Source organism: Ruditapes philippinarum, unplaced genomic scaffold, assembly GCF_026571515.1.
Source record: "Ruditapes philippinarum isolate M1 unplaced genomic scaffold, ASM2657151v2 ctg234_1_1_1_1, whole genome shotgun sequence".
Taxonomy (NCBI): domain Eukaryota; kingdom Metazoa; phylum Mollusca; class Bivalvia; order Venerida; family Veneridae; genus Ruditapes; species Ruditapes philippinarum.
Window position 1 is genome coordinate 158,110 of NW_026854287.1, and position 26,041 is coordinate 184,150.

The following is a 26,041-nucleotide window of genomic DNA, read 5'->3' on the forward strand; positions in this document are numbered from 1 at the left end:
TATACAAGTATTCTGGTTCCCGGCATCTAACAAATTGCGTAGCGAAAGGGGAAGGAACTCCAGACTAGTATACAAGTAACAACTGTTTTAGTCTGGTTCCCAGCTTCTATTGTAGACAAAGGGCAGGTAATCCAGACCTCAACTGTTTTTGATGTTTATTTCTATTATATAGGTATCATATCCTAATGCATTGAAAAAAGTATCATGATTCTCCTAGAATTTGTAAATGAAGCATATATTTCGGTTATTATTAAGAATCTAGTTATATCTTTATTTTAATTAACGGGTTAAATACAATTGTCCCTCATTCTCCTGTTTTATAAGAAAAGATAAGATAAGATAAGATAAGTTTTATATCAAGTCGGCAAGTTTTCAACAGTACAACATAAGCCCTAGGAGCTTTTATAACCGACTGTATATAACATTAAATATAAGATCAACAGTATATATCATTATGTATATGATCAACAAAGATAAAACAGCTACAATAAAAATTGATTAGACATGATGTATACATAAAATAGTCCTTTTTAGATATTTTTATAAAAATGAATCAGATGCTAAAAACTAAAAAATGATAGTTTACCAAAATTTTACATCACTAGCTTGTATATTTAGATATGCTTACAATGTCTAGTATCTAAAAAAAATTAACTTAAAGTTAAATAATAAACCAGAGACATAGATAATCTATGTCTCTGAATAAACCAATAAAACAATTAAAAATTTAATGAATAGTTAAATAAATAAATAAATAATACTAAAAAACATACAGTTATTTTTTTATAATATATGATTTAATTATGAAAGACTATAATCAATAGTATTGGTTATCAGACAAATACAAAAAGACAGAAGGGATCATACATGTAAGTCAACAGTTGAACTCATTTAACAGCTAGCTTGAGTCATGCTGGAAAGGTAAGCAAAAAGAGAAAAAAAGGATCACAAATAAAGCAACATCCTATCTAGAAACTAAATGATAATATTAACATAAGCAAGAATCATGCAGGGAAGAAAGGCAAAAACACCTTTAAAGCACAAAAAATAATGAAAATAACAATAATAATAATAATAAATGAGACCAAAAAATGTTCATATCCAGAAAAATAAACAACAGTGAAGTAAATAAAGAAATAGAAGTTAGCTGCAAGCAATACATTTACACTGTTTACCATTCCAGGATGAAATAAACTTTTTAAATTAAGCAAAATCTGAACATTTTCTAAAATTGTCAGGTAGAGAATTCCATAAAGGAGGTGCAGCATACCTGAAAGATTTTTTACCAGTAGTTGTAGTTCTTACTTGCGGGTTCTGCAAAATATTTGAATATTTAAAATTTATACAAGATGTTTTCTTGACAATAAGGTCAGACAGAACAGCAGGCGACATATCATGAACTTTTTTTAAAAGTTTCAATGGCTATAGCCCTCATTCTTCTTATTTTTAGAGTTGGTATACTAACTTTTATCAGCATATCTTCATAACTTGAATTAAAATCATTATAGACAAATCTAAGTGCTCTTTCCTGTAGTTTTCCATCTTTTTAGTATTATTTTCTGAACAGAAATGCCATGACATAGGACAAAAAATAAAATTAGACAATATAAAAGTATGGAAGACTGTTAACCTATTTGTTTGATTTAAATTGTGACCTATTCTTTTGATGATGTTTAACTGATTAGCTGCTTTTTTACATATAATGCTTATATGAGAATTAAAATTTAATTGTTGATCAATGTCGATGCCAAGGAGATTTACAATTTCGTCACATGTTATTTCACTTCTATTAATTTTGAAAGCTGGGGATTTAGTGAAAGTTTTCTTCCCTACAGCAATAGCTTGAAATTTATCAGGGTTAGCTTGCATTTTATTAAAATGAAACCAATTTATAAGATCGTTACTTTTTTGTTCTAAGGTACATATTAGTTCATCAAAATATTTAGTACGAAACGAAAGGGTATTGTCATCTGCATAGTCATATAAAGTACATTTTTTTATAAAGAAAAATATGTCATTTATGAAAATATTAAACAGTAGAGGGCCCAGGATTGATCCTTGAGGGACACCTTTGGATATATCAGCCCATGAACTTACAATATTGCCTATTTTTATTTGCTGTTTCCTGTTTGACAGATAAGACTGCATGAGGTTGGTGGCAGGGCCTGATAAGCCATATGCTCTTAACTTATCTAAAAGAATGTCACGTGGCAGACAATCAAATGCCTTAGATAAGTCCATCAAAATTGCTGCCACATATTCATTGTTGTCCAGGGCCTATCTCCAGTCCTCAAGCAGTCTTAACAGAGTTGTTTGATACCCATGGCCTTTCCTAAAAGCACATAAATAATTGTCAAATATATCATCAAAATAAGCAGAGAGCTGTTCAAATAGTAATTTTTCAAAAAGTTAAGATGTATAGATTAAGTTTATGTATATTTTTCGGTGTTTCCAGTTGTTACATGTTCACAATGTTGTATTTGATGTCACATGTTCTTATGAACCATGACAGTATTGAATACATCTTAAATATATCGCAGTATATACAGTATAGTAACACGTAAAGACCTATGCAGAATATGTAATAATTTAAAAGTTGGCATAGCCTACAACTGAAAACAGTTGAACTACTTTATATGTTGTTAGCATATATTGTAACTTAAAGACTGAACAGGTTTGAAGATCAGCTGTTAGATATGTACACATTTATTACAAAAGTAGTGTGTAAATAGATATAAACTGGCAAACACTAGAGCAATGACTTAACGCTCTCACTTCTTCTATACAAATTGTGATGATTGACAACCACCAGACATTCGAACTAACTGATACCATATACATGTATATGTTAGTAATTATGTTTTATAATATGTTTCTGTTATTGTACCCATATAGACATCTTTACCTGGCAGATGTACCTCGTTTACAAGTTCTAAGTAAATACTTTTTTTCTTCTTTAAATCTCTTATTTTTGTTGTTGTTTTCGAGGTGTTTTTATACTGGCCACCGGGACGAACCCACATGGGTCACAATATCTGTTCATTTTTGGGTCCGGTCAAATTACCCACATCCAGCGGCGACATTTCAAGCCCGTTCTTTGTTTGTCGGTGGTCAGATACGACAAATATATATATGCCAAAGTATCATCTAAAAATAGCCTCTGTTCGCCTCCTGAGTTAGTCACGACATGTCAATCAATCATCTCTGGTACTTGAGATAACTTGAATTTGACCTGTTGTGTGCCTTCTCTGCGACGTGCACGCCTCCGGGGGGATTTAAAGAAGATCTATAATTTGTATGTGTATTTGAGATATTTTATACTCGCCTCAGGTTGCCCATACCAGAAGAGTATACGTCATGTTAGATTTTGGAGGTTTTGTAGGATAGTGCAAGATACAGAAACAGAAAGATGTCCCGATTCCAGAAGCTTTTCCCGGTTCTTTAGCGTACCAATTAAGTGTTTAAGCTCCATGAACACAGATGTTTGGCGCGTTGATTGGCTGCTACTTTCCCCGTCTTTACCCACCCTACAATTAACCCTCCTACCTCTACAAAAGTTACAAAACAATGTAAACAGCAAAATTGTTCATTTGGAATATGTTTGAATATTTGATATAACAACAACACAACACATCTTTTATTCACTCAAACGTGCATACAACATGTAATATGAGGATAATGTCAAAATGTTTAACGAGGCATTTATACAAATTGAGATCAGACTATAATTACTAAACAATATCAACATATCTATTAAATATTTTTAATTAAATGCATATTTTGCCTTTAAGTTAGAAATAATTTTCAAACTTCTTTTGAAAGTGCAAACCTGAATTTTACAACATTTAAATATTGCTTAAACAGAATGTAAGATATTTGTTACTAGGAGAAAGTAACTATAAATGTGATATAATTTGTCATAAAAGTTGTAAAATGTAAATAAAGTAGTATTTTAACTTCCATACAAAATACTAATTCACTATACTTGTATTTATTTCTAAAAAGCAACAGTTGAAATGAAAGATGATTCATGTAATATGCCAGTGATTAATCTTGTAATACTATATAAGTACAGCAAAAGCTTAGTCTTATGAGAAATAAAAATAAAAGTATATGCGAGGCATAAAGGACCTTTGCTGCAGTGTAAGAAAGTGGTATATATACAGTATATGCTTTCAATTAAATTTCCTTCATACCCCTCAAAAACATATGTAATGATGATAATAATATAATAATATATAATTATATTTAGTAAGTACACAGCTTGATTACTCACCACAGCTGTTTACTCGTCCAACTATAGTTGAATGTTAATAACTAAATAAATCTAATTGGCTGTGATGCTATTCATTAGATGCATGTATTTAATTATAGGTAATTGAACATCGGCTCGACAAAAGCTATACAACATATATAAATAATATATATATAATAATTTATATACTATGAAAAGAACAGATTATCATCGCTTCAAATGATCTATTTACTTGTCAAAAACATTATTTTAACCCTGAGAGAAACACGTGCAACATATTGCCGTGCCGCTAGAGGCGCGTTACTGTCAGGTATAAGTTTGCGAAGTACATTCCAGCGTTGCTATTTTGGATTAACTTCGCACTGGAAACATGAAATTATTTTTCGTTATTTCGTTGTTTATTTGCGTCTCTTATGGTGAGTTACAACAGACATTGTTTTCATGATTCATTAAAAATGTTGTGTTTTTTTATATTCAAAGATTACTTTGTTTTACGTTCATTATATTTTCATATAACTTATTAGAATAAATTAAAAAAAAATTACATAATTATAAATACAATGCTACGACGACTTCGCAGTAAATTTAACCCTTAACCTGTTGAATTTGTGTAATAAATTTGCCCTGTTTTAAATTTGAAACATTCTTGTCAAAATTCTATGTTTTTCAATATAGAAATAAAAGAAAAAGAAAGCTACCAACAATAAACAGCCTAGTGAGACTAAACTGGTGACACAGACTAATAACTTCGATTTCCATCAAAGGTTTTCTTGGCGTTCATAGAAGCTAGGATGATCTCTTCAACAATTTCTTTCCCCCCCCCCCTTCCATTGTTTCTAGTTGTGAGTAATTTGCCACAATCTGGCACATTTGTTTGGTGCATTTGTAGTACAAAAATCAAATATACTTTTAAAATGAGTGTTTAATTATATTTTTTCTTATTCTACATTTTAGTGTGTAGTGACTGTCCTGCGAGGAGCGAACTTCATTGCAATTTTTACGATACACCATGTCAACCCGGATACTCAAAGAGGAATACGTACATAGTATACAAAGGGCAACGGTGTGATGCATGTAGAATATGTTACCCAGATTCAGGTATGTTCTATGAAAAACGAAATATATATTATATTACTGTAATGTGCGATCAATAACTTTGAAAGAGAAAGGTGATATCGCAAAATGTAAATTATACATCCCTTAACAATAGTTACCCTTCGCGTTTGATTTTTTTAAATATTATGCTGGGCAATAGATTCGTCCTTTTTGGTAAAAAAAATATTTGCAATAAAAGAAAAATTATCTATTAAGCACTTTTGTAAATTAGCTTTAAATATTTGTTCGAACAATGAATATTATCACTACCTACTGGTAAATTAGACATTTATTAAAAAAGTTTTAAATCGTTTGAGGGCGTAACAAAGGCCTACTCGGCCACTGCAGGACATGTTGTTTCAAGTGGCCAACGGGAAAATTTGTTGTATTTTCCCTGTTATCTCCTGTTAAAAAATACGTATATGGCCAGGGTAAAAAAAGTTGAGCAGCAAAATGTTATCCTTGTAAAATTGTGGTTTTACATAATTTTTGAAACATTAAATATTGCAGCGGGAATGATTTTTGTCCTCAAGTAATGTCCATTTAATAATTAATGCAACAAAATGTCCCGATGAAGATTGGTGGAATTTTATTTCCTTTATCCCTGAAGTACAATGATTTGATTGGAACTTGATTGTAACGGCATTTGCAAACATTCACACACAAGACATGCCACGAAATTTCTTTCCGATGGATTGGGCTTAAAAATTATTATTGGTCCAGAGTTTCTGATGGGTTTTTAAAATTTTAAAAACAAAGAAGGTTTCAAATATTTCTTGTGTGATTAAAGAATTTCAAATAGTGCATGGTTTGAATTTACCTAAGTAGAAATATTAAAAGAATATCTCTGTGAGAAAAGTCTTTGTCATTCTTTTAAAACTTTCAGACATTTGAAAATGTTCTTGGTCATTAAGTATACTCTTCTCGGACAAATGACTGGGCTTTTTTTACCATTTTAACTCGATATTCTATTCAAAATTTCATAAGGGCAACTTTTGTAGCGTGTAATCATCATGGTTTAGACACATTGAATAGTTTATGATACATTAAGTTTTGTTTGTATTGTTTATGAATTTAATCATTTGTGTTGTATTATTGAACTTAAGCATGTGTGTAAAATTCATAAATCCCGGAAATTTGTCTATTTCTTTGAAGGCTACATGGAATAAGTTCCAGTTGTTTATAGACTGTCCATTGGCATTATTTACAGTCTGGCAGCGTCTGGGCATGCTGTTAATGAGCAGATTGATCTTAAATTGTGGAATTCTGTTCCACTCCCCTTATATGGCAGCACGACGTTCTGCAAGAGTGCCCGGCTGCTCAGAACGACAATAACTGAGCCTCTGAAGCATGTCCCGCACATGTTCAATTGGAGTAAGGTCTGGGGATCTGACAAGCCAAGACAAGAGCTCTATTGTTTCACGTGAAAGGTTGGGTTATGAGGCATGCAGTATGTAGTCATTGCCCTGAATGCACCTGCAAATTGTCGCACATATACGTCATTTGAATCTCGTGACAATACTTTTCAGCTTTCAAGGTGCAGAAGTCTATTTTGCCATTGCCAAGTATTCCTCCACATACCATGAGATAAGTTAAATATATTAAGTTACCGTATTCTCCACTATCCATCTCGTCAGGCGTTGGTCGCCTTCTTACATTTTGATTCATTATATCAACTTACTTACACAAAGTTAACGCTGAATTGCAAATTTAAAACAAAAGCACAGAAATTCAGAAATGTTTTAATGCCGTCAAAGAAATTCACGCTATAAACTTTTTGGGGGTTCAATTTTATGTTTAACGACGCTGTCATTGGAGAAAAACCGTGGCCCTTATCAAATTTTGAATAGTATATTACGATATATATCAGTGTTTTTTTCCAGTCTTTTGTGAACGGGTCAGACGCACTTTAAATTGTGAAAATTAGCGCAGTTATGTCATTATTTGTGAATATAGCCCTATTTAATGCTATAAAAAAAGGGGGGGGGTCTGTTTGAAAACGCGTTGATTCATGATAAACACCTGTATAAAGGGCTCTGTTTCTCACGATTAAAAGTTCATTGACCATTTTATGAATTTTCATTAAGCAATTGTGAAAAAAAATATATGATTGTGAAAGGATGGAGCAAGCTCCAAACATGTGAGGTAAACGATACACACAAACACTGTACATTATGTACATAATTATTTAAGTTCTGTTATGGAAGCGTATTGCCTGGAATCCCCTGGCAGCAGTTTAATACGAGGCCATTTACATAAACTTTTTCAAGTATTCAGGAAGAACGCAACAAAAAAAGTGCTGGAATAATTCTATAACCCTTTTACAGTAGTGGCGCCGCGCGATTGTCCCTGCATAAAGCTGGACAATCTACCTTTAACTGCTTACGGCAGTTACTTCCCTTATTGGTACAAGGAAGAATCATCATGGATTTTTCTAAATCAAACAAAACAAAAAAATATTTAGTGAGAATTTATTTTGATTGTCATATTATAAGTATGAACAAAACAAAAATAATATTTCATAGAAATTATTTCGCCTATCAAATGTGAAACAACAACAAAAAATAATAACCCATACACACTAACAATAAAAATGTATATTTCACTGGAATGTATATCCAGCCCAATGATAGTGTAAAATATTTTCATCAGAATTTAGTGCTACCAGACCAGAAATCTGGAACAAATTCTACAAAGCATGATTAAGTTTACTAAATTACACACAGAAATAAAACAGAATTCCTTGAAAATTCATTGTGTATAAAGAATTTGTTGGAAAAAATGTGTATCTTCTTTAGTTACAGTATTTTTGCAATCATTTAATTCATTTTCATACATATGAATATTTTTAGTACATGTACAATTAAACCTGTTATTAAACACTAGATCATATACATAACAATTGACACAAAAGGTAAACACGATATCATTTGGCAAAAATCAAATAATCAAACTTTTAATTTCAACAAAATCCTTCAATCCCACTTTTCCCCATAACAAATACTGTTACATAAAGATGGGTTTAAATTGTATTTGCAATGAAAATAAAATGTACAAAATCTTTAATTTGACAGGAAAGTACAGTCTTGGTAAACATTTATATCTCCAAGCAAATGTAACAACTAAAATAACAAAGCCTAAAGTTTAATATATTAAGTTACCATATTCTCGATTTGAAGATTTCCAGCAAGTACATATAAAGTAACTTTTAACCATTACAATACTTAAATTGAGTAATAAACTTATCTTGCATTGAATTTGGAACTGCAAATGGAAAAGAAAACTCATAAAAATATTTTTCAGTATTTTAAGTCCTTTTAATATTGCTGCAGCTGTGTATATAGATAGTATAATTAAACATCAGGTTGTCAAATGAAAGTTAACATTACAAAAAACAGCATTACTTTGTATATTGATAAAGATACAAATAGCAATACCCTATTTTAATGGGACTCCACTGAGGTTTTTTGACATGATGGGACTGAAAATATTTTTTCCAGATAAATGTACCATTTGATGTACTCAGTCTGGTTTAGACCACTAATCTTTGTGCAAAATTTCAGATCATTCACGCACTTCGTTCTTCCAGAATAATTATTCAAATTGTAAAAAATGACCCAAAATGAAAAGCATTTAAACATTTTTTACTCAAATAGGGCCAAGGAAAGCATAAAAATATGATTTTCAATTTATTTCAAAGTATATTTCTTAACTATCTTTACATATATTTCTGTTTAAAGTGCGCCCCAGCTCATTTATGTAAGAAATTAAAATGTTATGTTTTTAGGCTTTTAAACCTCAGTGGAGTCCCTTTAACATTATTACATACAGTATATATATTAATACTTTATTAGGTAACCCAATTAAACATCAAGAGATAGGGAAGTCTTTGTTGACCCTGAACTGAAATATCAGTGACGTTATTTCATTAGATATGTATAAAAAAGTTTTAAGCAATGTATAAACCCTGATAAAACGGAGAGATAACGGTAAAAGTTAACCTCATTTTTCACATTAGACAATGTTTCAGTAAACAAAGCACTGTAAGTAAACTACACAAGTTTGGGAAATACATGTTCATGTTATATTTAATATATACACATGTATGGAATGAAAATAAATGACACAAGTTTAAGCTATTGTTTGTGTGATATTAAAAAGGGAGTGTAGGCTGTATGGTCAAAGTATTTGCTCTAAACCCATGGATCTTTGATCCAGTAACAACGGTTTTCTAGAGTTCAAATAAGCTTTTAGCTTCAAGCTAAAAAATGTGCGGCAACTTAGTAGGTGACATTAATTTTTTGCAACTTGGCTGAAGATCAAACATGTATACATATGGTTATATGGACATTAATGTTGTGATGTATTAAGTGTATTTTCCTTTTGATTAAATAAGGCTTTAGCTATTAGTCCAATTAGTGACAATTGATTACACCCATGCATCCAGTGCAGATCAAGGTCAGTCAGCATAGCTTGGCCTTCTGGTCATGGTCTGCACTGTTTCCTATTCAGTCAGTATATATATCAAAATTTTCCCTCAAAATGATAACTGATTTTATCCAGATCGAACAAGGACAAGTCTGTTAAAATATAAAGTATGATAAAAATCACACCAACAGTACTGTAAAGGTCTAATGGAGACTTTCCAGCTTTACTGATGGGAGAAGACCTGAAGTGCCCCTTTTATATATTATATCAGGCACAAGTGGGCACCTGTGTAGAAACCACTGACCTTTCCTAAGCTAGCTCAGTTAGGAACTGTATTGTATTTAGATATGCAAATAAAGACTAGAAAAATATGACCTAGACAAAATGTGACAGTAGTTACTTCCCCTAATATATCTTGTAAGCAATCAAAATGTTAAGACTAGGCTTTGACCTTAAGGATAGTTTCCCATGTCATCCTCATATAGCCATACATTCACAGCCAGAGTGGAAATTTTCAACTTTTATCTGTTCAACCTACTTTTACATAGACAATAGATATGGCATTGAAAAATCAAAAGTACAAAAACAAACCAAACTGTTTGATTTACAAGACTAAATTTTCCAAATATTTTTTACATTAATATGTGAATCATTCAGAATGTGGTCTTTTACAGCATCACAAAAGTCAGTAAGGAAAGTAAGAATATTAGCCTTAAATGACAGCTGTATTTTCTATATAATCATGTATATGGTCTAACATGGCGATTACAGTGGTCTTCCACACTGGCTCATAACTTATCTAAACTAGTGGATATAATCAGACTTTTTCCAGAAACAGCATAAAAAAAGCTGAGAAAATTAAAAAAACAAAAACAATAAGAGCCAGCAGTCAGACATTGGATCACTTTACAGCAAAACTAAAACAAATTGTGACACTGGACTTTAAGCAATTATCAAATATAGAAAATTTTCATTTAATCTATAAATAGATTGAAATGCCTTCCATTGTATTGGTTTAGTAAAAATATTAACAGGTCCTTATCAGAGCATTTTCAACAGTTTCTTTTCATAAAAATAAACATTCTGGAAATCCTAAATGAGCAATATAAAAGCTATATGTATTTATAGATTTTATAATAAAACAGCCTTAGTCAATTTATTTATTCAGTACATAGTTATTACAGGAAATTTAAGTTTTTTTCCTATAAATACTAGATTTATTTTTATCTATTGGTATGAAAATAAATATTTCATGAGAAACAGTAGCCTTGAGTGAAATATGATAATTTTCATAGTACAAGATGAAAATAAATCCTGTATTTATAGAAAAAACTTAATTTTTTTGTTAATTATATACATTTTCCTTTTTTTTATATTGCCATTTGAAAGACTTCCCCTTAAATATTTTGTATAGGCTGAACTCAGAACAAAGTAGTCCAGCAAAACACCAGTGAAAATACCAAAAACAATTGTTTCACTGAAGTGAAAAATAAATTTTTACAGTGAAAATATGAAAAATGAAAATATACATTTTTATTTCATCAACATTTCTTAATATTTCATTTATAAGTACATGTATATAATAAATTTATATATCACATTGTTTTCACCATCTTAAAAGTCTAGCAATGATTTTCTAAAACGGAAACCACGGATAGATACACTCACCAATATTCAGTTTGTTTTATTGGTAAAAAAAAACAACAACACATCAATTTAACCCATAACCTGCCAAGTTTGTTAAATAAACCTATTTACCATAACTTCCTTTTTCTGATACTGTCCAATTTATAATCCATCTTCAGGATATTTAAATGAACATAAAATCATGTCAGTGAAAAAGTAACGAACCAGGTCAGCCTGCCTAGATGTGCAGGTTGACCTGGCTGTTGATCGTCAAGCTACTCACAACTACGGTTAAGGGTTAAATAAGAAATGCCATTAATATAAAATAACTTTATATATATCAGATTTCAATAACAAGTCAATAATGATCATAAACTATATCAAAATATACTATCAATAGAAATTATAACAAGAGAGACATATACATCCCATATAAATTATGTACAATCATCACAAGAAAATCATCTTTGGTAAACTGCTTTTCCCGTAATTTTGGAATGCTTTTGTGTATAAAAAAAGGACTGAAAAAAGGCACAAATTTTATATCATTTTTTTTATCACATTCATGCTTTTTCTAATTTAATACAAATTGAATTATTATGCAGGCAGGTTTTAATTACATACAGAAAACACAAATTGAAGCACATAGTAAATAAAGAAAGTGAACTATGATGTGCTAAACTTTTACAATAAACAATGTACAAATGTATAAAGGAATGCAAAGTTAGGTTATTGGATCCCTGCTCCATAAGATTAAACCAGGCTTTTTCTAGAAAAAGAAAACACTAAGCACGGTTTTCTATAAGACATTAAACTACATGTATTTACTGTACACTTCATGTATATGAAACAGGAATTATGAACAAAACCAGAAAGTATTCTTAATGAAAAACTTAAATGGCAGTCAATACATTGTATTTCGTTTAGAAAAAATGAACATAATAAGTGATGCTTATAGTATAAGAATTAAAAGTTTTCTGGAAATATTTTTTTTTTGTTACACCAATGAGCAATTATTTGTATGTTATCACGTTCTACACGGTTACCACTGTCCTTAAATAACAACAATACAGTCCTTTTCAGGGTAATGTTCTTACTTCTATTGAAAATATTTACCCAACAATCATGTAAAGATACTTTGAACTTAAAACATTAAAAGGAATGACATTTTTAGAATCTTGTGATTAAAATAATTGCTTTTACTTGTATCATCCCATACTATAAATCAAACATTGAAACATGAAAATTATACGCGTAAGAACAACTGACTTCCAGAAATTTACCTCATGACTTCCAAAATTCCTTGAAAGGAAGTCCTGACTTCCTAAAAAAAATTCCTAGTGGAAGCCCTGTTATACCACAGCTTTTGTTAGCAGACAGACTATCCCTTATATAAGTTGGAATATAAGCAGTATATTAAACAATTTTCCATGTCAGCATTTCTGGTTAAATGGTCACACTTTAATAGCAAGTAGATTCCCAAAGTTAAATCTATCTCCTATCGTGCACTCTCCCTTTCAAAGAAAATGGGCAATGAAATTCTTCTGAAGATGTTGCAAATAACTTGTAGGATTTGGATATAAACAACTTTCAATACAAACATATACAAATATTCTCATATACATGATAATATATTTCCTGTAAAAACTTTGGGCTGCAATATTTCAAAATCTAAAACTTAAAGAAGACACCGGTTTAAATTAAAAATACAGAGTTTTGGATTATAGCATTATAATTATAATAATAATAAAAATATCTGATTAAATATGTTAAAAAAAATTCTCTTTCATTGGTCACATGCAATCATAATACTAAACGGTTACATCACATTAGTGTTATTATCATTAATGACTAAATCTTGTTAGTATAATCCTCCTTTATGACTACATCATATAATAATATCCATAAATATTGACTACATATTATCATATTGCTACATTTAAAGATTTAATTCATCTTTAATGACTTTCATTAAAAGTTATGCTCCTATATATTGACTAAATTATATTAATCTTTTATGACTACTTCATATTATCTCATTTATATCGGATGACTACCTCCAATCATTTCATTTACCTATACTGTAACAAATTCATTTTTGTTAACTAATTGTAACCATTTTACTACTAATACATTTCTTCGATGAATACACCTTATCATTAAATTTTTCTTTGATAAATTCATTTTTCACTTTAATGACTACATCATTATATCATTATATAAATTTCTCCTTGATAACTTCATTTTATCATTTCAAATACAGGATTAAATTACTTTTTGATGACTTTATCATTAAAGTTTGCTATGTTGATTACATCATTACATTATTCTTTGACAATTACATCTTATATTTCAACTTTTCATTGCCAAATACTTTATTAAAGTCACTATTTGATGGTTACATCTTAGCATTACATTACTCTTTGATGGTTAAATTTTATCATTACATTACTCTTTAATGGTTACATCTTAGCATTACATTACTCTTTGATAGTTACATCTTATCTTAACATAACTCTTTGATTGTTACATCTTATCTTAACATTACTCTTTGATTGTTACATTTTATCTTAACATAACTCTTTGATTGTTACGTCTTATCTTAACATTACTCTTTGATTGTTACATTTTATCTTAACATTACTCTTTGATGGTTACGTCTTATCTTAACATTACTCTTTGATGATTACATCTTATCTTAACATTACTCTTTGATAGTTACATCTTATCTTAACATAACTCTTTGATTGTTACATCTTATCTTAACATTACTCTTTGATTGTTACATTTTATCTTAACATTACTCTTTGATGGTTACGTCTTATCTTAACATTACTCTTTGATGGTTACATCTTATCTTAACATTACTCTTTAATGGTTACATCTTATCTTAACATTACTCTTTGATTGTTACATCTTATCTTAACATTACTCATTGATAGTTACATCTTATCTTAAAATTACTCTTTGATTGTTACATCTTATCTTAACATTACTCTTTGATGGTTACATCTTACATGTATCTTAACATTACTCTTTGATGGTTACATCATATCTTAAAATTACTCTTTGATGGTTACATCTTATCTTATGGATCAGCATATTGTCACTTTAACATAACAGACACTTAACAAAGAAAATTCAACATAATATAGTAATATAAATATCATAAACTAAGAAAATGAGAACACTATATTACAAATATTGTACATGTGATAGTAAATGAAAGAGATCAAACAATATGACATGATATGCACATGTTTCTTTACCCTGATTTTAAAGGAAAAATAAATTTTTCATCAGAACACAATTAAGAAAAATAAACACACTTTTCTATTACACAATTTCAATACACATACAATAATGAATATGTATGTAAACTGCTTATAGTTGAGACCTTGTCAAAACAACGAAATTATATATGCAATATTTGTTAATGTTACGGGCAAACACTTACTTTAAAGAAGGAAACCTTCTCTTGATTGTCAAATGAAAAACAATATGTTTAACAAACAAAACAGATACATAATACACAAACAGCATTTTAAAGACATGCATTAATTAAATGCCACTTTAAAATAATAGTATACTATTGCAAATTTATGATTTCCTGTAAGCCTCGTATGTAATTCAAGATTACATACCTTACAGACTTATAACATTCACACATACCAATATAAATATCATTGCTATGTTAATTAAACGTTACCCTGAATATCATTTTGCACAAAAAAGAACTAAACCCTTCTTTCATCAGGTTTCTTCAATCAAACTTGAATTCTTGCCTTCATTCAAGATTCCTACCATGTATGATTTCTTACTCTTCATTTAAACATACATAAAATATCCTGCAAAAAGTGCTAATTAGTTCAAATCTTACTAACTATATAAAGAAATTGATCCAGAGTAAAAATATCAAAACAAAAATAATTCTGTATTCCATTATGAAACTGACATGATTTCCAGTAATAAAGGATGCTGTTTCATATTTGGCCATTCTAGAACCATGTTTTCAGAGATAGTTTTATTCCACTCGGTTAGATCTCTCAGACGAATCAGGGCATTCATCACCTTAGCAAACCTCTGACCGTCTCCTAGCAACTCTTCTAAACAGTTGGTCAGTCTCAGCTGAATAGCTTCCACTTTATCCGGCTCTTGTAGCTCACTACGATCTGTTAAACAAACCACAAAAGTCAACATTTAAATATATACTAGGCACAAATTTTATATTAGAAATTATTGATAATTGCTACACAGTCTCTTTTTAAGCTTAAAGCTTCCTTCCTTCACAAACTAAAATAAATAAGTTACCAACTTATCGCATTTTTGTTAAATTTTAAACTGCATTTCTTGTTCTATCATCTAGCAATTTTAATGTGTTCACCTTATTTTACATCAACATTTAACCTGTTGAATTGAAATTGATCAGCCGATTCCCAAATATTCCAAAATATTCACCCCACCCCAAATTCAAAAGAAATTCAAAACAGGTGCCAAAATATCAATGCTCCTTCAATTTCTAAGAAAAATTGAACTGATTTGACCCTTTTCTTAAAAGTAATGACTGGTTATATAATGAAACATTTGAAAAAAGGTAGCTTTTCAACTTACTTATTACCTAGAAAAGGCACTGAACCTATAGAATATAAAAAAAACTACATTGTTTGTACCTGCAAAAGTGAGGGCTACACATTTAAGCAGAGCTGTCTCTTCATTGGTCAGTTTGATATCTTGCATTGATTGAGCGAAGTTGAAGAGAGAGCTAACAAAATCTTTATCCATGACATCAGCAAGCTCTTCCATATGGTACGAGTTCCCACGTGGCCCAGATACCACCTTCAGATCATAATCCATAAACTTATGAGCCCCAATCATCCAGATTTCAAACCTTGACACTGTAGATATAGAAAATTACACTGTAGATATAGAAAATTGTGATAATGTTTTCTATAAGAAATAAAATCTACATTTTATATATAATTATCAGTGTGTCAAAAAAAGACTATAAAGCATTTGTTTAACTACTCTGGGTTATAACAAATATTCAGTCATTTATCAGAAGGCAGTTTCCTAATATAAGCTGAAGGATCTGTTTCCTCAACAAATAACTGCCAAATTCTCAACATGATTCATCTGAATTAACTGCGGAGGAACAACTGTGCCAACTTTACCTAAACAAAGAAGTAATTGACTAAAACAAGTATCTTTTTCATTAAAACAAACCTGGGATGTATTTTTTTTTCCTATAAAAAAGAAACTTTGTAATGGATACATATTAATAGGATAGTATCATCATACAGTACTTCGGCTAAAGAATTTCACACACATAAAGCTCAATCTAAATATATACAAAGATATCAAATTCCATCAAATAATTAAGAAATAATAATTATCTCAGAGGTTTTTATCAGCTACTTAACACTGGTTTGAAATTTTGATGCATAGTACATGTAATTGACTATGAAGGCCGTATGTCTGAGTTGTTATTCTTTAGCATCAAAACAACAATAAATATCCATTTAACAGAGAATAGCAATTTGAAATTTAATATTTGTTCTTTATTTAAGATTGTAAAAAATGGGTCTTACATTTGACAAGAGCTGCCTGATCATTGAGAGTAAGATCTGTGAATCCTGGGATAGACTTTGCATATCTGACAAACGCCATAATTGAGATCTCTATGTGCTTTGTGACGGTATCTATTGTATTTTTACGTTCATCCTCCTCCACCATACTTTCAGTGTTGACATTATTGCACTCCTCGGACACCATACTTGATGTTTCAGATTTCAAAATTGTCTTAATCCTATACTGCTCCTGTTTTAGTAAAATTAGAGGGAATTTTTCATCAATATTACAGGAGAAGAATAAAGATATTTGGTAACTGGTAAACAATTAATTTTTCAATTAGTTTTGAATCAAACCAATGCTGTAACATGATAAAGATTATATGGCGAATATCTAGCTTTACTAGCAGAGGAACACATCAGGTGCCCATTTAACGCTTTATACTCAAGTACATGCATAAGAGCTTTATTACTAAAGTACACGCAGTCTCCAGAGTACACCAACAGTCTATTAGCTAGCTGTATAGCATCATCACATGGAAGAGTTCAAAGCTTAGACTAATAGACAAGTACATATATTTCTTTCATTAAAGGGACTCCACTATTTAGGTTATTACACATGACGGAACTGTTATTAATTTTTTGAGATTAATGTTCCATTTGATGAAGATATTTATAGATAAAGTGTGCAAAATTTTTAGATCATTCATTGACTCAGTTTTTCCAGAATAATAATTCCAATTGTGAAAAATGAACATAATTTGAAAAGTCTTGCAAGGCTTGTCACTCAAGTACAAAGAAGGCTCAAAAATATGACTTTAAATATTAATTAATTTATTACATTTTGCATATCTTTCTGTTTTAAGTGTTTCTGTTGATCTATGTAAGAAATTCAAATTTAAATTTTAAGGCATATGGACCTCAGTGAAGTTCCTTTAAATAAAAATTACATTTTTACACAAATGGGAAATAAAAAGGTATGTTACAAAGTCAGTTTAAATTAATCAAATGACCTGATTCATAACTGCATGTATCAATTTCTGGAGAGAATGCAAAATCTTCTATTGAACTGCTAACTAAAAAGTCCATTATGCCTCAGAAATGTTTTCATTTTTATTTCTTGTTACTTTGGATTCTTTCATGTGAGGAAGCTATCCAGCTTGCTTACGGAACGTCAGTGGTTTTACTCAGATGCCAGTTCGTGCCTGAAAAAATGCACGGGAGGGCACCTGAGGTCTTTCTCCATCAGTAAAGCTGGAATGTCACCATTTGACCTATACTGTGTCTGTGTAACGTAAAACCCAATCAAACAAACAAACAATTTTTTGTTACAACAACATTTGCCATATAGATGAACTACATGTATCTTTTACATCTTTTGCTCTGTTGACAATGGGTATAATTATAGTATAACAGGATAACCTATAATGTCTAGGCCTGTGAAGTGTTACATTTGTCCTTTTATTCTTTATTTATTCAATAAAGTTTTAATAACCACATACCGCATGTTTTCTTGACTTTATTTGATGAGATCCAGAGTCAAGAACTTTATGCCAAAATGGAAAAATTTGCTTATGAGCGGAGTAGATACAATCTAACAATTGTCGATTTTCTGTACTCAGTGTCTTCTTGGCTGCACTTTTAGGTGGATATTCTACTTTGATAAAAGATGGCTGAAGGAAATGTGGACCGAGTTCTCCCTTTAAAGTTTTCACCTCGACAATGTCCTGTGTCCGCTTTTCATGTGTATATCTTCCTGTCTTAATGGCTGAAGAAATTAAATTGGAAAACATTAATGTGCAGTCTGAAATACATAAAGAAATTTAATGCTAATTATAATGCTATTTCTTCTATTATTCCTTAAGTGCATGTATTACTACATTTTATTTTCAACCTTTTTACCCCTATTGATGATAATATATAACATTACCAATTATTTTGGTAAATAAAGGCATATTTGATTGTAAGCTCATATAAAAAGTAAGCAAACACTGTCTTCCTGTTTTTCTTTATGGTCTATGGAATAGTATTAAAATGCATTTCATGACTTGTTTGTCCAGAAAATATGTGCACATCTGATTACTGATATAGAAAAGATAAAATGAAAGGACACTTCAAAGGCCATGGTGACTTTGTTGAAATTTTCACTCTGACAAAGAATCTTGCAGAATCTGCACCTGGAGATCTTACCTTATTTCAATCAATATACATGTACCATGAAAAAAGCATATGTTTTGACATTTCAAAAACAAGAGCGATCAGTAATCACATGTGTCGCTTCATAATGGCCAATTTCATGTTGGGACAAATTTTGTGACAGACAGACAGACAGTGCACAACTAGACTTGGTACTGATCATTCCTGTAAAGTTTGGATGAAATTGCATCAGTAGTTTATGAGGAGTAGTCCGGACAAGTTTTGTGACAGACGACGGAGAAGTGATCCCTATATGTCGCCACTACTCCGTAGAGGCGACACAAAAAGGTGCAAAGAAGTACTGACACCACTAAAAATGTTTTAAGTGGGTATGCATATTTAACAGATTCTACAAAATATTAATTTTTGGTTTTAAAAGCTCTTAGAGATTATGCTGTATTGGTCTAGACTTGTATTCCAGTGCCTTTTGATATTCACCTCTTCAAAAAATATGTTATCATACTCTACACTTAGCAAGATTCTTTTTTTTTTTAATTATGAAACACTGAAAAATATTCACACTGAAACCAACATTTGTACTTTTTGTAATTCTTGTTTTTTAACCCTTCCTCACAAAATATATGAACATGTTTATATTTCAATCTGGACAAAACCATTCATTATTTCTACGGAAAATATCAGAATATATTTATAATATACCGGTATTCATATTGAATATCAAACTATTTTGGCTGATTTTGGTCTGAACCGGTTGCATAGGTTAAAAAACCATTATTAACATCAGCTAATTTATTATACTACCATAATTGAAAGAATATGTACAATTATAAATCATATTGATTTTGAAATTATTCCTCTTTGATATAGTTTTACAATTATATTATTTTCCCCTCAAAAAAGTAATACTGTCCTATATTCTACGGAATGCCGTTAGGGCCATCGCCTATGAATGTATTGATCTAAAACGCGATAGTCGATAGTATGATGGTGAAAACGCGAAACTACGATGGTGAAAACGCGAAAGCACGAGGATGAAAACGCGATAGTACGATAATGAAATCGCGACAATACGATACTACGATGATGAAAACGCGACAAACTATCGTGTTTTCACCATCGTACTGTCGCGTTTTCACCATCGTAGTTTCGTGATTTCGCGTTTTCATCATCGTACTGTTGAGTATCGCGTTTCAGTTCAAACCATTCATAGGCGATGGCCCTAACGGCATTCCGGAATGCCGTTAGGGCCATCGCCTATGAATGTGTTAATCTGAAACGCGATAGTCGATAGTACGATGGTGAAAACACGAAATCACGAAACTACGATGGTGAAAACGCGATAGTACGATGATGAAAACGCAATAGTACGATGATGAAATCACGACAGTACGATGGTGAAAACGCGATAGTACGATGATGAAAACACGACAGTACGATGATGAAAACGCGATAGTACGATGGTGAAAACGCGATAGTACGATGGTGAAAACGCGATAGTACGATGATGAAAACACGACAGTACGATGATGAAAACGCGAAATCACGAAACTACGATGGTGAAAACGCGACAGTACGATGGTGAAAACACGACAGTTTATCGCGCTTTCATCATCGTAGTATCGTACTGTCGCGTTTTCATCATCGTACTTTCGCGTTTTCATCATCGTGCTTTCGCATTTTCACCATCGTAGTTTTGTGATTTCGCGTTTTCACCATCGTACTATCGACTATCGCGTTTCAGATCAACACATTCATAGGCAATGGCCCTAACGGCATTCCGTAATATTCATAAAAAATTTCCATATCTTACCTTGTTTTGACATTCCTGCATTAAGACATCTGTTGTACCTACACATGGGACAATTATTTCGTCTACCCTTTTGAATCTCACACTTATTTGAACCGTTACATTTGAAATCAAGTCTGTCCTTCTTCAAGCTTCTTCTAAAAAATCCCTGAAAGATCAAGAGGCAGATAAGTTGATAACAATTTTATATACAGCACCTAAATTAATATATGTCCAATTAATATATGTCCTATGATAAAAAATAAGTTGTTTTTATATGAGTTATGATTATATGTGTTATGATTGAGACAATGAAGTTTTAAGTAAACTTATACCTTGCAAGCTTCACATGTGTTAGCTCCGTAATGGAAACCAGATGCTTTATCTCCACACACCCTACATGGTGGCAGCAAATTTGTCTGCTTTGAAGCCTGTTTAAATTTCGCTCCTCCAGTGCCTGAAGCAGTCTGTGTAGAGTCACAACTGACCGCTTGCTCTGACTGGCCAAAATCTGTTTCGGCAAATCCAAATTGTAGCAATTCCTTGGGCGACGCTGACGCAGATGAGGCATATGATGGATTAAGAGAGGAGTCTGGACTAACATTAGATGAGCAGGATTCTAATGAAGAGGCTGAGTAATGGTTCACCGGGTTCTGATGATATGCCTGTGAAGTTTGGGGATACGAAAGCTCATTATCAAAACTATCATTATAATTAACAAAGTCCTCTTGGATTTCCTGTTTAATTAAAGTCAATTCAGATACATCTTGTTCTTTTGATGTTTCAGGTGAATGATTCATGCTGGAAGTTAATTTGTTTCTAATGGAGGATAAAATTTGGCTTGTCAACTCGGTGTCTAAACTGTTCATTCCTTGTTCATAAAATCTATTTAAAACTTCTGGCAGACCACCTATGTTGTCTGATATTGTCTCATCTGCTGTATTTGAACCTTCAAATGGTGTCATTGCTTTTTCCATACTTCCAATTCCTTCAAAATATTTTGTTTCACTAAATCTTCCAAAGGAATCGAGTTCTTGATTTTTAGAACCAAACCGTTGTTTAACTAAATGGTTTTCTTTAGGAGTGTAAACTGACATTCTAGGCTAATCAGATGATATTTTTTCTACAATATTTCCTGAAATCAGAAAAAAAGATATTGTTTGTTATAACCAACAGAACAGCTCTTTATTGACACATTAAATTGCTGAAATTATAATACAAACTACTGACTGACAAATAATTGGTAAAAAGGTCAAAGGTCACAGGGACATGAAATCACAAAAAATACAACTGGCTATTAAAGCAAAATGCACTGAACTTCAAACTTCAAAACTGGCTATAAATTAATCTAGATGAGTTCTATATATCATACATATTTCCTGATAAGGTCAAAGGTTAAGGCCACTGACACCTGTAATAACAAATCATTAAAGTGGCCATTTATGCAAATTGCATTGATCTAGGATCTCCAGACTTTGTATGTAGATGCACATTGAATTGAGTTCTACCAGTCACACCCATTTTTAGGTTTAAAGGTCAAGGTCACTCGAACCTGACATGATAAAACTGGCCATTAAATCAAAGTGCATAGAGCTAGGAACCTAAAACTTTTTATGTATATGCACCTTGATGTGTTCTATTTGTCATGCTCATTTTCAGATCAAAAGTTCAAAAGTCAAGGTCACTGAAACATGTAATAAGTTATATTCCATATTCCCAGAAACTTTCAAAGCTATTCACCTTGTGTACATTATCAAAATGTGAAGCATGATATCACATGTTCAGATTATTCTGATACTATAGTGAGCAATGTTATACCCCTTTTTGACTTAGACACTCCCAACCCATTGTTTAACCCTTACTTGTGAGAAGGTTTATTTCTCATAAAGTATCAAAGATTATCACTTTTAATTCACAGTGCAATTTTTTTGTCTACTATCAAAACTTAAATGGCATGTCTGAATGGCAGATATAACCATGAAAGCTGAAGTATTCAGGACAGGCAATTCTCCCATCAGTTTTGTATAATTATGCCCCCTTCCTACTTGGCTTTTATTATACTACCCTGCCCTGAAAAAGGTGCAGTGCTCTACTCCTTCTTTTTTATGTTTTCTTTTAATTGTCTGATATACATTTATTTATTACCATAAAACAGATAGATTCATAGTTGAAATATTATTTTCCAACAATTCTGTTAATTAAAATGTTTTCTTAACCCTTTACCTCATAAGTATATTGTAAAAAATGGCTGTTCATTGAAAAGCCTCCTGTTACAAGTTCAAACTGCTATGAAACTATGAAAAATGCTTCAATACTGATGAAACTCGGCACAAATGTTTACTGGACCATAGCCTCTGTAACAGCATGCTCAATCATAAATTTCCTGTTACCATGGCAACGGGGATGTCTCAAAATTGCCAAAAATCACTATTTTGCATTGTTTTTTTTTTTTTCATCTAAACTGATTTCAAAGTAATCACTTTTTCAAACAAGAAACAGTATTTGGGGCCTAAATAGAGTAATTTTTCACTGCTTGAGGTCTCAAAAAGGGGGGGGGTCGAAAAGCCGTCAAAACACGTCTATATGTGGTAAAGGGTTAAACCAGAAATTTATGAAATGAATCTCCATATTAATAGTTTAATAAAAAATGTAGGATTTCCATGCAAGACACTGTCTGACCTCAAAAATCTGACTAACATGTTATCTAACCTGAACAATTTCCAACTAAATTCTGCCATGATGTTAATTTAACTGTGGCAAATTGTCACTTATCTGGGGCAACATGTTTAATATCTTAATATAGATAACAGTATTGTTTTCTGTATGTTAAAACATACAAAAACTAGCTTCATACATATTTAATTGAATAATTTATAAATGTTAATATTAAAATTTAAAGTACATTGCTCATAATTATCAAAAACGGGTCATTAATCATTAATTCTAGTAAAGGTCATATACGGCGACTTTCATTAAAGCATTACTACTACTAGAGGAGGAGACCTCATTTTTATCAGGTTATTTGATTTTCTTTGATCTCTAAAACCACATAAGCACATTTTTGCACCCCATAAGCAACCTTTTTCCCCACAAGTACAAGTCTGTACAGAATGAACATTGATATTCACCCCATAATGTCACTTGAGTTGGTACGGCCGGACGGGCAAACAATGGAAAAGTGATTCCTATATGATGCTGCTACTCAGTACAGAAATAGCATACACTTAACTAAAATGTGATCATGTTGTGATTATATGTTCTCTTCTTAGATTGGATTTTGGAACGGCTTTCTCGCATTTACTTTAACATTCTTATCGAATCTATTGTAATAAAAGTGAAGTGATAAGAAGTCATCCATCTTCATCATTTGTTCTGTAATTCTAGTCCAGTGTAGTCAAAGTGCACTATCGATAGCTACCTTGACAAGTTTCTGCTTTTTCATGCATTATGCATTGAATATACATGTATATACCAAGGCTGCCATGGCAACAAAATGACTTATTAAAAAAAAAGAATATATACTTTTTGAAATGAAGTATGTGTAAGGAAACCCTAACAATAGGATGAACTCCGACTCTTCACTCTCGAATTATAAAAACCCACTTGCATCATAGCTGGGAGACCTTTTCAGATACATTATAAAGAGTGTCCATAAGACATGGATGCCCCACACACTTCACTGTTTTGTCAGTCTACTAAAATACAGTAGGACAGTATAACAGAGGGATAAAGGAAATTGTACATGACTCCCCCCTACCCTTAGTCTTCTAATGTTGACATATTGATTTTTCACAAAATTAAGAAATGCAAATCTTAACTTTATTCCCTACATTGTATATATTTACATAAGTCAAGGGCAATAACTCTACAAAATAATGAATAAATCCACACGCAAACCCACAAATGCAAAAACTTGAACTTTAAATGCTGACCAACATTTCTGTAAAGTTCTGTGACTTTAGATCAATCACTTCTTGGGCTTTGTGCGAAACAAGTTGAAAAAACGAAATATTGAGTCTTGACTAAGTAAAGGGCAATAACTCTACTGAATAAATGCACAAGGAAACCCCCAGGTACACAACTACATATGACCTTTTTTAAAAAATATTTTCCCCTTTCTTTTTTCCCCTTTCTTGTCTCCATAGACTTGTGATCATTAAAAACTATCTATAGACTGGTGATTTTTTTTTTATTATATTTAGATTCAAAATATTACTTCTATAGTAATTTAGCTTGGTTGCACACATGAAGAATTAATCCATTCAGCTCTCTGTAAATAAACATAATCATTTATGATTATATAAAAATTCTATATAAAAACAATTAAAATAGGTCAGAAATTCAGTAATCAAGCAAACACAAACAACGTTTAAAAAAACAACAGATTTCTATCTTTATGCATGTATTAAATTTGCACCTACCTGGTGATGACTCTTTCCCACCTTTCCTGTTCCGATTTATTTGTTACTCTGATCAATAGAGGAATATTCCTAGGCGATCATCTCGCAGCTGATCAAAACACCAATTAACGATTCGATGTAATCACATTTAACACATGTCAAACATACGTCACACTGAATATGCGTTAAAAATACATGTACAATATTAAATATAGATTATCAATGAAATTTAACCGACTTAAAACCCATTGACACCATTCATATCATGAAAGCTTTTCATGCAATTGTCACGAAAATGTGCCGAATTTTGACCTCATTCGAAAAGCAAATTCATACTTTATTTTGCGCACTTTGCAAGATATTTTGGTAATAAAAACACTGTTCTCATTAGTGAGCCTGAAAATAAGGCAAATCAAATCTAAAATCAATTCATTTGGTAAATATTTCACGATTGTTTTTGCCGGAAATCTGTAAAATATGTCTAATTTTACCTCTAAATATAGAAGAGTATGTCCTAGATTTTGATACCGAGGCCAGGTGAAAACATTTATTATGTTACCGTGACTACCGAACAAAACGACGATTATCGAACGATTACTTAATAAAGTTGTGAAATTACCGACTCGATATTGTATTACTGTTATATAGGGTATTTTACAGAACAAACAGTTTTTTACAACAAGCAGGCGAATGAACTGTACAGTATATAGTAGGCCTATATAATTAT

General features: G+C 31.3%; 1 protein-coding gene across 1 annotated transcript; it reads right to left on the reverse strand.

Annotated features, from left to right (window-relative positions):
- Positions 1-7,813: 7,813 nt before the first annotated feature.
- LOC132739681 (nuclear receptor subfamily 1 group D member 2-like) lies at positions 7,814-25,804 on the reverse strand. Its single transcript, XM_060727442.1, has 7 exons — positions 25,336-25,804; positions 21,250-22,049; positions 20,939-21,083; positions 18,474-18,739; positions 16,993-17,221; positions 16,075-16,299; positions 7,814-15,576 (listed from the first exon to the last, which is right to left on the reverse strand). Exons 2-7 carry the CDS (start codon positions 22,009-22,011, stop codon positions 15,347-15,349), a joined length of 1,857 nt encoding a protein of 618 aa, XP_060583425.1. The 5' UTR covers positions 22,012-22,049; positions 25,336-25,804; the 3' UTR covers positions 7,814-15,346.
- Positions 25,805-26,041: the final 237 nt, after the last annotated feature.